Source organism: Vigna umbellata, chromosome 1, assembly GCF_029865625.1.
Source record: "Vigna umbellata cultivar VRB3 chromosome 1, Vumbellata_1.0, whole genome shotgun sequence".
NCBI lineage: Eukaryota > Viridiplantae > Streptophyta > Magnoliopsida > Fabales > Fabaceae > Vigna > Vigna umbellata.
In genome coordinates, this window is record NC_142165.1 from 58,546,079 (window position 1) to 58,560,761 (window position 14,683).

The 14,683-nt window shown below is 34.5% G+C and overlaps 1 protein-coding gene, 1 non-coding gene and 1 pseudogene across 2 annotated transcripts; 2 read left to right on the forward strand and 1 right to left on the reverse strand.

Annotated features, from left to right (window-relative positions):
- Positions 1–3,352: 3,352 nt before the first annotated feature.
- On the reverse strand, positions 3,353–5,036 carry LOC148205883 (uncharacterized; annotated as a pseudogene).
- A 1,967-nt stretch (positions 5,037–7,003) lies between these two features.
- LOC124843166 (Pentatricopeptide repeat (PPR) superfamily protein) lies at positions 7,004–9,853 on the forward strand. Its single transcript, XM_047319821.2, has one exon. The coding sequence runs from the start codon at positions 7,757–7,759 to the stop codon at positions 9,653–9,655; it is 1,899 nt and encodes a 632-aa protein (XP_047175777.2). The 5' UTR covers positions 7,004–7,756; the 3' UTR covers positions 9,656–9,853.
- Positions 9,854–10,429: 576 nt separating this feature from the next.
- On the forward strand, positions 10,430–10,501 carry TRNAK-UUU (transfer RNA lysine (anticodon UUU)). Its single transcript has one exon. It is a non-coding gene; the product is annotated as a tRNA-Lys (tRNA).
- Positions 10,502–14,683: the final 4,182 nt, after the last annotated feature.

The window sequence follows — 14,683 nt, forward strand, 5'->3', positions numbered from 1 at the left end:
ATATAAAAATTAAAAAAGACTAAAAATATATTTAACTTTATAAATTATTTATTACTTTAATATATAATTTATCGATTCAAAATATTTAATTCTTATCGATTTATTTGTAATGTGATTTACATATTTTTAGAAATAATTTTAATCATAATTTTTGTGAAATAAGTTTATTGTATCTTATTCATGGACTAAATTTGTATAAGAAAGATGATTGTAAGAAGATGGTTATAAGTTGCATCCTCGGTCTTGGAGAATGAAGTTAAATATCTTAAAGAATATGTTGTCACGAATATAGATTTGGGTATAGACATTGTTACTATTGAGTAGGTATCTAGCCATTAAATAATTCCATAGTTAGTATGTATAGCTAATGCATTTGTTAATTTTATTTTCATTAATTATTGCTATAAATTGCAGGTTCTGAATCTGATTGAATTATAAATTCAATAATTCAAATCAATCATTTGGACGATTCGAATAATTAATCTTTTATTTTAACTCTCAATAAAATTACCGATAATGAATTATGTTCTCACCGGTTTTCTTGGTCTAATATAATTACCAAATCAAACTTTTTAACTTGTACACTAATTTTTTTTATATATAATCACTACAAAATCTACGACTTTTCCGGAGTTATTTTTTTTTCCAATAGTTTTAACTTCCGAAAAAGTACGGTTACCTGCAATTAGGAAAACCATTAGAAAAAACTGCATCATTAAGTAAATACCGACAGTTTTTTGATAAATCACCGCAATTTTCAGAGATTTTGAGAAAATTATAGATATTAGTAGGGGTTTTGGTGAAACCGCAGAAACTAACCGGGATTAGAAGAAACCGTAAAAACTAATCAGGGTTTGGTAAAACTTTTGGTACTAATAGAGGTTTCTAAAACCGCCGAAAATGTGTACAATTTTTTTTATTTTTGATTATAATAAAATGGGATTATGATAAAATTAGTTTTAAATAGATAATGAAATAATATAAACTAAAATTGAATATTATATATAAAATAAATTACATTGTTCAACATATTAATATATTCATACAACTAAATGTTCATATATTAAAAAGAAAAATGTTCAATACTAAATTAAAATACTAAAAATATGAGTGAGATGTTCATTACATTACTAAAAAAGAAACAATGTCTAATTTTGTTTTTCGTTACTTTTATATTTTGACATGCCGCTTCATGAGATACTTATAATATAACATAATAGTTAGCCAATAATATATTTAATAAAAAGAATCATTCAAATGAATTTAACAATTATTACTAGTAATAGTTGAAACATGACAAATTGTGAAGATAATGGACCTTGATGATTTTGCTACAAAAGTGTCACCATTGCCTTCATTTCATTGACTTGTGATGTCAATGAAGATACCTATAACAGAAAAAATTATTTAAAAGGTAAAAAAAATAATACCTAACAAATTAATCATAAAAGTAAAAAACCAATTAAATATTGATAAAATATTTATTAACTTGACTTTGTAATTCAATATTAAAAGGAGAAGATGTTGATAATTCACTATGAGAATAAACATGAACTCCATATACTTTAGAAGGACAAGGATCCAAATCTAAACAGCGGACGCGTTCACAATATTCTTGGATTCCTAAAGCATGAGTCAATGAATCTAAACTTAATATTTCTTTTGATTGAGACACTATGTGGATTCATATCACTACAAAAGACAATGATATAATGGATTTTGAAGCCAATTCCAAAATTGACCAGTGAATGAACAATAGCAAACATTATACAAAACAAAAATAGGAAGATGGACATTGTACGAGGATAGTGCCAATCCGGGGAATACAAGATGTTGTTTAATTATTAGAATTTCAAGGAAAATTCCCTCTTTTTCTGTCTCTTTCTGTGCTTAGTTTATCACACAAGTTTTATTTATTTTTTACTTTTTAATTTTAATTTTGTTTTGGTCAACCTTCAGCGTAAAAGAATAGAGCATTGATGATATGGTGCTTACAAATCTTAGAATTTCCATGGTGTAGTTTTTTTAATTAGTTATCTGTTTGGTTTTTCACTGAGGAGATTGAAGCAAAGGGGACCTTTGCTTTTCACGTATTTACACTTGATTGAAGTGTATTCCAACTCACAATGGTGTAGGTTTCCAGAAAGGGTTCCTTGGGTCCATTATCCTTGGACATACAAGGATCTTAGTATAAACTTGATTTGGCATGGAAAAGATCCAGCTACAGGATAAGATGTTTAAAATTATCACTAGTTAATTTCGTATCCGATTCTGTTGGAGATTCTACTTTGATCGTTGATATAATTAAATTGTCACTACTTTTATTTTATGATTTTGTAACCAATGTTTAAATATAAATTATAACATTGTATAAGAATCTATTTTAACAACTGTTTAAATTTATCTTATCATCAAGCTATTGGACCTACGAACTAATTATTAAGTATATTGAATCCTACGAACTTCACACTTCAGGCACGAAATCATCTGTTAGAAAGCCCACAGTTTTATTAGGTCTGTAGGATTTAATTAAGTTTAAACTCAAATAATAAGAGTCGTGTTCTTCTAAGTATGGGCAAAATTTGTGATGGGTCACCGTTGTTAATTAGGTTAATGATGTATTGATTAAAGTGATAAGCTTGAAAGAAGGAACGAGTTTCTGTTCTAATCAAAACCACTATGACCATAGAATAGAAAAAGAATAGCAGGGTTTCTTTGTTTCCTCATGTGTTACATGGGTGATAGTTTGGATGTCTCTTAGAACAACTATAACATGACCCCACCTACATAAAGAGAGAAAGTGGCAATTTTGTTTTGCCTGCTACTTTGATTTCACGAGTCTTTATCCATTTCTTTCAGGGGTTGATAGTATAGGCACAATACCATCTGCTCTTGTAACATATGCTACTATTCAAGCATTACAACCGGACTTGATCATCAATGCAGGCACTACTGGTGCCTTCAAGGTTGGCACTGTCTTCTCCCAAGGCAATATATAATAGTGTTAGACTTGTCGGATTACTAGTTTTCAACTCCCAAATCTCCATGTTATATATTTTGCATCTCTTCCTGGGTTAGCTTGTTTTGATCCTCTATCTCTGAAATTATTGACCTATTCATTTTTGCAATAGTTTATCGTAAGTTCTGGTACAATGTTTTTCCTTCTTTATCCACACCGGTGGCGAAGTTGATGTAATTGTTTTGAATATGACCCTGTAATCTATGTTAAATACTATGTTAAATACTGCTTCTTATATTTTTCTATTTTTTTTATGAATAAACTTATAACCTAAGTGTTTTACGGTGAAAATCATTTAACTAATGTATTATTGTGGTGCAATAAGTTATCTACTCAATAAGGAAGATCAAAAAATATACTTTTCTTTTGCCATTGTAGAGTCTCTATCTTAGGATGATCAACTCTGAGTTATTTTTTTGACCTTTCCTTAACTATTGGTTCTTTCCCAACTTCAACGTGAATATTACCAAGTTGTTATAAGATATCATGTCCTGAGATTGCCACTGGTTGACTTATATTTTCAATAGTTCCATCAAACCTCCTACGAGTCAATCTAAACTTATGTCTTCCATCTAACCACCAATGATGACTTACAAAACAAAATTTCTCACCTTTGACAAGCTTCTTTGGAGTAGTGTCAAAATTACATCTTGGACACGTCAATCTTGTATGTTATTCCATCCAGATAAGGTTCCAAGTCTTGGGAAGTCACTAATAGTCCACAATATGGTTGCATGCATATCAAATACTTCATTCCCATATGAATCAAAAGTTTTGATGTCAGTGTTCCACAACTCTTTCAATTCTTCTATTAATGGTTGTAAGTAAACATCAATATCATTGTCCGATGCTCGCTTTTTAGGAATGATCATGGATAGAATGAATGAACTTTGTTTCATACACATCCAAGGAGGAAGGTTGTATGGCATGAGAACAACTGGTCAAATACTGTGATTGGTGCTCAAGTTGCCATATGGATTGAACCCATCAATAGCTAAACTGAGTCTCACATTTCGAGGCTCTAAGACAAATTGAGGGTGCATCAAGTCAAATTTCTTCCATGCTTCAGAATCTCTTGGATGTCTTAACATGCCTTCATTTGTACTTTCTGATGCATGTCATCTCATATGCTTAGCTATTTTAGATGACAAAAACATCCTTTGAAATCGAGGCTTCAAAGGAAAATACCTTAACACCTTTGTAGGAATCTTCTTTCGCTTATTAACAACTACATCGTCACCAATATTATTTCTCCTTTTTGGCTTCCATCTTGATGTCTTACATTTCTTACAAGAATCTCTATCTTTTTCTTATCCAACATATAACATACAATCATTTGGACAAGCATCAATTTTGGTGTAATGAAGACCAAGCTTGTTAATAACTATTTTTGCTTCATAGAATGAATTTGGAATTTTAGCATGTTCAAATGCATCTGCTAGCAACTCCAATATCATGGGCATAGCTTTGTTACTTATTCTGCATAGACATTTGATGTGATACAACTTCACCAAGAAAGAAAGCTTCGAATATTTATCACATCCTTCATATAAGCTTTGTTGTCCATCTTGCATTAATTCAAAAAAATTTGTCCCATCATGACTTCCAGTATGGCTTGACTCTACACCCATCTCGTCATCATCTGTCATGTCGTTGTTAGAGAAACGATGTGCAAATACATCATTAATCATTTCACACATATTATCATTAATTTCAATTCTTTCACCATCTTCTTTGGTCATTACTTGAGGAGCTTTGGTCATAACTTGAGGCGCTTCGTCATTTATTCTTCTCTCCCATGTAGAAGACACACTGTATACCCCTTTTGGAAAAGGATTAATAATTAAGTTCTCATATACTTCTTCATGACTTTGCCATTTCTTAAAATTGCATTTCTAACCTGGACATATTATCTTTCTCCTAACACCATTATTAGTGTATGTGAAGTCCAAAAAGGTATCAATCCTCTCATATATTAACTTGTATTTCAAGGCATGTTTATTCATGATTTGTTCATTAAAATAACCTTTATTCATACCAAGAGGATTGGAAGGTTAGAATAAGTGACCATATTCAATGAAATACACTTATAGAATTGAAAAAATCAAAACTAAGTAGTTCCCCTACTTAGTTATGAAATTATTGCCTGGCATAATTTAATACTAAGTAGTACACCTACTTAATGTTAAAAGTAAATGATGAATGAATAAAAACTACATTCAAGTTAGTTTCAGGATGATCAGCATTTTGCATAATGCAAGTTGTCAGAACCATTAAATTCAACAGTGAGTGGAAGCCAGGTGTAGGGGTAAGGGTTTAGAAAATTCAGAAAGTGGAAGACAGGTGTGTGTAGCTGATTGGCCGATCGGTTTTTTGACGGTAGTATATAAGAAATTTCTTCAAACATCGAGCCAATTTCTGCATGCACCTCTTCTCTCCAAATTTCTGAATTTCTCCTCCTTCTATCTACAATTCTCCTTCTCTACAATTCTCCTTCTTCTCTCTACAAATTCTCACTTCCTCCTTCTTCTGATCATCATCTAGGCTGTGTGTGAGTTCTTCCTTGGTGGCAAGAGTTTCTTTTTCGTCAATCTAGTTGTTGTGTGAAGTGCGTAAGTAAACTCGTTCGTTCTTTTTAAGTTTCGGTAATTTCTAGTACATGCAAGCACTATTTAGCTTGCATGTTTTCTTCATTTATCTCTCTGAACCTATTTCTGTTTTGATCCTCTGGTTGGTCCCTTTTCACCGATCAAAATTGTAGTGGGTTGCTTTAGAAGTGGGTTTTGGTTAGTCAAAGTGGTGGAAGCTTAGGAAGTGCCTAGTTTATTCAAGGTAAGGGAAGCTAGTGATTTAATTATATTTTTCTGTGTTTGGAATTGATGTGTGGAAGCTTGCATATATGAATAATGGTGTGTTTGATTGAATTGTATTCAAATGTTGTATTTGGCCGAGACATGTGAACTGGACTAGGGTTTTCCTGTTGTAGAACGTTCGGTCATTTCTGGTTGGGAATGGAAGCTTATGAAAATATGAGTGCTGAGCAGTGTGTAATAGGTTCAGTGGAATAGGTTTATAATAACTTAGAAATCAAGTTTGGAAGTTTAGAAATTAAGAAAAAAATGCCTTGTTTTGGTTTAAGAAGTGTTATTCAGAGTTTTGCTTTAATTGACCATTCGGTCGTGTTATGTACTCAGCCATTTACAGGTGTTCCGTCTATTAGAGGTATTATCTAAGTATGACCGTTCGGTCTAATCACAATTTTTTTTATATTAAACTAGAGTTCGGTTTGAGCTATGAGTGTGCGGTGTAAGCTCTTTGGAACTGGATTAAGTTCCTAATAGTCGGTTTCTATAGCGGTCGGTCAATAATAGTGTTCGGTCATTTCCTTCTGTTCCGTCTCTTACGAAGCGTTTGGTTCTCTCGGTTGGATAGTGGGAAAGTGTTTGGTCTCTAACGTTCACATGTTCTCTTTATTGTATGAATGAAAATGTAATTGATGAATGATAGATCATGTTAAATATGATAATTGTGACCTTTAAATACAATGGAAGAGAATTCCAAGACGGAATGTCTCGTGTATGGTTATTGAATTGTAAAGTATGAATATGAAATGTTTCGTGTATGGTTATTCATAATTACCTTTATCATCACTTTAGGCACGACCTCCTCATCTAGCCTCTTCCTCCAAGATCCCTTCGTCTGAAGTATCAAGTGGCTCAAACATCGTCCTCCTTCGTTGCTCGTGTGTCTCCAAGAACCTAGCAAGCTCTTAAACCGAGACCATCTCAATTGACAAAACTCCTCTGAGTTGATTTGCTACCGTCTTCACTCGAGATGTATCACATTTAAAATTGACAAAACTGTCAAACATAAACAATTAAATATATCACATTTAAATTTATCCTAACAAACACCACAGCTTCCAAGATTTTTTTCAGCAAATATCGTTAGGACCATATTTCTCATACATCTAAAACAGAATACTCTCTTGATCTTACCTTGGAACTCGGTCTCTGATAATTTTCTAAAAGGAGCCCCTTTTGAACGCTGACCTCCAGATACGAACCCTGGCTGTCCCTTTTCCTTCGTTGAAACTAATAGAACCTTCTGTTTCTCTGGAAAAACTTCTGTGGACTGTATAAGGCTTGTAGGTAGCCTTAGGTCGTCCAACATTAGATGAAAAGATCTAATAGATGATGTGTGTTATGTTTCTTTGATGAATTCAAAGCCGAAACTATAATCAGAAGATAGAGGAAGATAAAAAGATCCAACTATTTTTAGGCAGAAACTGATGGTTGAACAAAAAACATTTCATAAAATTTCATTGGGCTATGAAGTTATGACGTTTGCATTAAGCTAAGTGTAAAACATGTTACAAGATATGTCTTCCCGCCTCTATCATGGAATAAATCATAACAAACCTAGTGAAAAACAATGATAAAGCAAAAGACATGAAAGCGTATTGAGCTAAGAAATCATAAAATTCCACAGTCCTTCACCCCCAAATCCACCCTCCCTCCCCAATCCTAGGCTCATCCTAGCCCCAGGACCAGCCCAGAAAATCGGACCTCACCTCCCTCATCATTTCCGTCGAGAGGCCCTTGAAAGATCGTCAGACAGAATCAATGTCCATGTGAGACATTAATTCATGTATTTACCAGCATCTATCTATTTACTCAACAAAATTATAGAAGTTTGATGTTGCGAAAGGGAAATCAGACAGGGCCGGTAACTTAAATGAATGGAAGAACAATCATAAGAGCCTTCATCATCCCCCCACAACAACAACAACATTGTCGCGGGTTGCTCTGTTTCTCAACCTCACCCTCCTACAACGTGCAAACATGCATTGCCACCCTCCAATCGTGTGCCCACAATGCAAACCTCTCCAAGGGCAAGGAACTCCACACCCACTTGCTCAAAAACGCTTTCTTTGGATCCCCGCTCGCCATCACAAGCCTCATCAACATGTACTCCAAGTGCACCCTCATCAACCACTCCCTCAGAGTCTTCAACTACCCCACCCATCTTGACAAAAATGTCTTTGCCTACAACGCTCTCATTGCTGGTTTCGTTGCAAACGCTCTTCCCCAACGTGGTTTTGCTCTATATAAGCAAATGAGACATCTGGGTGTCGTTCCTGATAAGTTCAGTTTTCCGTGTGTCATCAGAGCCTGTGGCGATATTATGGAGGATTTGGAGGTTAGGAAGATTCATGGGTTGTTGTTCAAATTTGGGTTGGAGTTGGATGTGTTTGTTGGCAGCGCGCTGGTAATTACTTACTTGAAATTTGGAGCGGTGGAGGATGCGCATGAGGTGTTTGAGGCGTTGCCTGTGAGAGATGTGGTGCTTTGGAATGCAATGGTTAATGGGTACGCGCAGATTGGGAGGTTTGAAGAGGCTTTGGTGGTATTTAGGAGGATGGAGAGAGAAGGGGTGATTCCTTGTAGATACACTGTTACTGGGGTCTTGTCGATATTTTCTGTGACAGGGGATTTTGACAGTGGACGTGCTGTTCATGGGTTTGTGACAAAAAGGGGTTATGAATCAAGTGTTGTTGTTTCTAATGCATTGATTGATATGTATGGGAAATGTAAATGTGTTGGTGATGCGTTGACTGTGTTTGAGGTGATGGTGGAGAGAGACATTTTTTCATGGAATTCGATCATATCAGTTCATGAACACTGTGGTGATCATTACGGAACTTTGAGGCTTTTTGATAGAATGCAGGTAAAAGGGGTTCGACCTGATTTGGTTACTATTACAACAGTACTTCCTGCTTGTACTCATCTTGCAGCGCTGAGGCATGGTAAAGAGATACATAGGTATATGGTTGTAAATGGGTTGGGGAAGGAAGAAAGCCACAATGATTTTGATTACGTTTTGTTGAACAACGCTTTGATGGACATGTATGCGAAATGTGGAAACGTGAGAGATGCATGCACGGTTTTTGACAACATGAGGGAGAAGGATGTGGCCTCGTGGAACATCATGATAACAGGTTATGCAATGCACGGTTATGGTGATGAGGCATTGGATATTTTTGGCCGTATGTGTGAAGCTGAAATGGTACCTAATGAAATCAGTTTTGTGGGATTGCTGTCTGCGTGCAGCCATGCTGGGATGGTGAAGGAGGGGCTTGGGTTTCTATCAGAAATGGAGTCAAAGTATGGTGTTTCTCCATCCATTGAACACTACACTTGTGTGATTGACATGCTCTGTAGGGCAGGGAAGCTGATGGAGGCTTATGAGTTAGTGCGAAGAATGCCATTTAAGGCTGATCCTGTAGGATGGCGATCTCTGCTAGCAGCATGCCGAGTCCACAAGGACAAGGACTTGGCTGAGATTGCAGGTAGTAAGGTGATTGAACTTGAGCCAGGCCACTGTGGAAACTATGTGCTGATGTCAAATGTTTATGGAGACGTTGGTCGATATGAGCAAGTGTCAGAGGTGAGGCATACAATGAAGCAACAAAATGTGAAGAAGAGACCTGGTTGTAGCTGGATTGAACTTGTTAATGGTGTGCATGTTTTTATAACAGCTGATAGGACTCATCCTCACACTCATTCTATTTATGCAGGCTTAAACTCATTAACAGTTGTTCTGCAAGAGCATGGTTATGCCCCCTTTCTCTAGCATATGAACGCCATTTTCTGTCATCAGCTTTTGTATTTTCACACTTGCTGAATTATCACATTTTCAAATTAATGGATTTGTTTTCTCATTACAGATATAGCTTCTCCACTCACGTTTAGGGGTGGTAGAAAATTGTGTATATTTTTAAGTAAAACTTGTTATTAATTCACTATGAATAATTAAATGGATTTCTGTCTATTAGCATGATAGATAATGCTTGCACTTTACAATTTTTTAAATATTTTAATTAATACAAAGTAAATTATTCTAATTTATTGTTGGTATAAATATTTCTTAAATTATTTATTTTTGGTACCGATATATCATACGAAACTATTTATTCTAATAAAGAAGTATGACATAAAAAGAGATGTACTAAAAAAGATATATTTAATTACCATATAAGTGTTATTATTCATTATTTTTTGTTTCACCACCAATAAAATATGTTAGTTAAGTTTCTCGAACACTTCTCATCTAATAGCGATAAAATCATTATAAACAAATATTATTTATCTAATTTATCGATAATACAAATGAAGTTAATATTTTGAAAAGTTACATTATTTTATTTTTAAAACTGGAGGTACTTAATTGAAGCTTAAGAAATTATATTGATACATTTTTATACTGATAGAATTAGTTGAAACTTTTATTAAAAATAAATAAGTAATAGGATTGAAAAGGTAATTAAGAAATAAAATAATTCGGACAAAATTGTATGGGAACTAATATAAAATAGTTTAGTAACTTCTGTAACTAACTTGCATCAAAGCCGTCTTAGCTCAGTGGTAGAGCGCGTGGCTTTTAACCACGTGGTCGTGGGTTCGATCCCCACAGACGGCGGTGATAATCTGGTTTAAACAGATGGCTTTTTAAATTGTGTAATACTTAAAATTTTTTTATTCTATATTCTTTTAAACATAATAGAACATGTGTTGAATAAGTTTAATAAATTATTTTATGTGCGTCTTTAGTTTATTCAAATTGAAAAATTTTCATAAGTTGCAGAGTTAAAATAAAATGAATCCACAAAATTATTTTATTTCTATTTAATGACCTTTTTATTTATATTCCTATACAAAATTTTTAATGATTTAAAATATGTTCAAATGTGTATGATATTGATAAATGATAGAATTTGTAATTTGTAATATACACTCATCATAATCACAATAGAAACTGTTTCGACTGAATCCGAGCGGATCCTGCTGAAACACCAACTTGACTGGGCGGATGAACGATCACGAATGGTGAAGGCTGTCGGACGAGCGGTGCTGCTGCTACGGATTTACGGACGCTTTTTCTCCAGGAGGCTCTCTCCAACTGATGCAGACCGGGCAGACGGTACAGTGACGGACGAACGTTGTTCCCCAATCCAAGCCGGACGGACGTCCTCGTACTCCAAGCGCAGCTTCATACTCCGAGACGAACGCTGTTAAACACCGGACGGTCGAACGCGAACAGTACCGGCTGGCGAACACTTTCTACGCTGATGCGGAACGAGAGGCTGCTGGTCCATACTCCGAATCGGGCGGACGTCCTCCTCCTCCTGGCGTTGCTCCTCACTGTTACCAATAAGGAGTATTCGTAAATCTTGAAGAAATTTGTTTTGATGATGCTACAAGATGTTTAGTTGAAGAAGATATTAAAATTAGTTAAAAGCAATTTGTAGAAATTAAATGTAGTAGAAAATTCTTGTAAACCTTGTAAGCTTGCATTTTTATCTTCAATAATCGATTATAGAATAGCAATAATCGATTATCACAGAGTCATACAGGAATAATCGATTATCACTTCATATAATCGATTATCACTTTTTGAAAACCCTGTAACGGACTTGAATAATCGATTATCACTTACAATAATCGATTATTCATGGCAGTTGGGAGTTGACCTTTGGCATTCAGTGTACTTGGCTATATATTTTGTTTTGGTGAAATTAGAAAAATAACAGTTGAACAAAAAGCTTTTGAGAATACAGTGTGATCTGAGGAAGTTCCAAAAGTTTGTTCATTACATTGCCTGGTCTTGTGAAAAGGAGAAGCTCGCGCTTTGTGGGTCAAAGGTCGGAGCGGTTCTCTTCAAGTTGGCAAAGTTTCTGTTCTTCCGGTTCGTTCGTTCGAAGGAAGGTTTTATCTGTTTTCTGTTTCATTCACTCTATTGTAAACTTGTGAAACTATTTTTAGTGAAAACGTTAATCACTTTTTATAGTGATTAACAACTGGACGTAGATTCTTTTGAATCGAACCAGGATAAAAATTCTGTGTTGAATTTTCTTGCTCTCTATACTCTTTACTGTTTTATACACATCAACTGTTTTGAAATTTGTCTCTAAGTAAATTAAATTTATAAAACTGACCATCTTATTAAGAGTTTGACTGAACACGCTTTCCGCTTTATAAGTTATTCCGCTGTGCAAGATTCTATAACGGTACCGATTGTTCCAACAATTGGTATCAGAGCTTGCTTTGATATTTTTTCAAATCTTTTCGAAAATGGCCGGTCATCAAACTCAAGTATATGCCGAGGGTGCTTCCATCAACAGACCACCACTCTTTACTGGTGATAACTATGCATTCTGGAAAGTCAGAATGGAAATTTTTATGGGGTCTGTTGACAGAGGCATCTGGGAAGCTGTACTAAATGGTCCCTATATTCCAAAAAGAACTATTGATGGTGTAGAAGTAGAAAAACCATACTTTAACTGGACTCCAGAGGAAAATAGAAGAGCTCAATTTGATATTAAGGCTCGCAACATTATTTCATCTGCTATTGTACTTGATGAGTTTTATAGAATTTCAGTTTGTAAGACAGCACAAGAAATGTGGGAGGTTCTCAGAGTCACACATGAAGGAACAGAGGACGTGAAACGTGCAAGGAAGAACACTCTCATTCAGGAGTATGAGATGTTCAGAATGCAACCTGGAGAAACAATTTCTGATGTCCAAAAGCGATTCATTCACATAGTGAACCACTTGACAGGGTTGGGTAAGACTTTTGATACTGATGAATTAAATGTAAAAATCTTGAAATCATTGGACAGGTCTTGGCAACCAAAAGTGACTGCCATCTCTGAGTCTCAAAATCTTACTCAAATGTCTATGCCAATCTTGTTTGGGAAACTCCGTGAGCATGAACTTGACTTGAGAAGATTGACGGCTGAAGAAGATCAAGGCAAAAGAAAGACACTAGCCTTCAAGTCCGAGATCTCCAAAGGAAAGAACTCTAAAAGGATTGAAGATGATGACTCCGATGATGATAAAGAAAACATGAGTCTTATGATTAAGAAGTTTGCAAAATTTATGAAAGCAAAGGGAAAAGACAAATACCGTGAAGAAAGGAAAGAAAATCATGGATCTTCTTCAAGCATTAAATGTTATGGATGTGGAGAAAGAGGTCATGTGAAGACTGACTGTCCTAAAAATAAGAAAAGTGAAGAAAAGAAAGAAAGAAAGTTTCCAAAGAAGAAGAAAGCTTACATAGCTTGGGAAGAGAATGCTTCTAGTTCTTCAAGCTCAAGCGAATCAGATGAAGAAGCAAATTTGTGCTTAATGGCAGACCTTGAAGATGCAGGAAGCCAAGTAAGTGATTCTAGCTTAGAGTCAAGTAATGAGTTTGACTTACAAAAGGCATTTCTTGATTTGTTAAATGAATCTGAAAAACTTGATGTTGCTCATAAAAAGCTAAAGAAAGAGCATAATGAATTGAAATTGAGATATGAAAAAGTTCTAGATGACGAAGTTGTTTTAAGAAACAAAGTTAGTAATTTGGAAACTAAATTATCTGAATCTGATACTATTGTACATCCTATTGAATGTCTATCATGTAAAAGTCATCTATTTGATATTGACATTCTTGAGCACTTACTTGCAAAGGCAACTAAGTCTAAATCATATGCCAAAACAAACTTTGAGAAAAGCAATGCAAGAAGTGGAAACACACATCTACACAAAAAATCTAAAGTGATAAGAACCCGTAGAGTTTGGGTAGAAAAAGGGACTTTTGTGAAAAATAACGTTTATAAGGCTTGTTGTTTTTACTGCATGAAACTTGGTCACACCTCAAACAAATGCAGCATCAAACATTTTGGTGTTCCAAATGGTAAATATGCATGGGTTAAAACTGTAAAATGATGTATGTTGGCATAAACTAACCCCAAGGACCCATAATAAGATTGGGGACCTAAAGTCTTGCTCAAATTTGTTTTGTAGGAACTTATTAAGTCAAAGAAGTCACTGTGGTATCTTGACAGTGGTTGTTCAAGACACATGACCGGTGACAAGAAAAAGTTTATTTCTTTTGAGAAGAAGCAAGGCTTTGTGACTTATGGAGATAACAACAAAGGTAGAATCATTGGAAATGGAGACATTGGAGGAGGAAACACATTGACTATAAAGGATGTATTATGTGTTAAAGGTCTCAAACATAATCTCCTAAGCATAAGTCAATTATGTGACAAGGGTCTCAAGGTAACTTTTGAACGTGATAGATGCACCGTATATTTTAAAGATTCTACTGAAATTGCTTTGCAAGGTGTTAGGCATAATAACATTTACTTGATTGATATTGAAAATGCATCTAGTCATAATATAACATGTTTAGTTGCTAAAGAGGAAAACCCTTGGCTATGGCATAAAAGAGCTGCACATATACATATGTGTCAACACTCAATTTTGTCCGGGTTGAAAAAAATGTGTTTTTATTGGTGTTTTTATTATTTTTCTTTTATTGTATTTTACCTGTTTGTTTTATTTTATTTTTTATGTATTTAGATTTTTGTTTTTAATTCAATTTCTATTTTTCTTATCTGCAATTTGTTTTAAAGTCAATTAATCAAAATAGTTAAAAAAAAAATTGAAATTGAAAAATAAAATTAAAATTAAAAATAATGAAAATAAGTAAAATTGAAATAAAAAATAAAAAATAGAAAAAATGAAAAAACGTGGGAATTGGCGTATGGGAAACGTGTCTGGAAGGAGGGGGACAAGGTGGTTACAAAGAATATTTTCGAAGATTTGAGCAGGG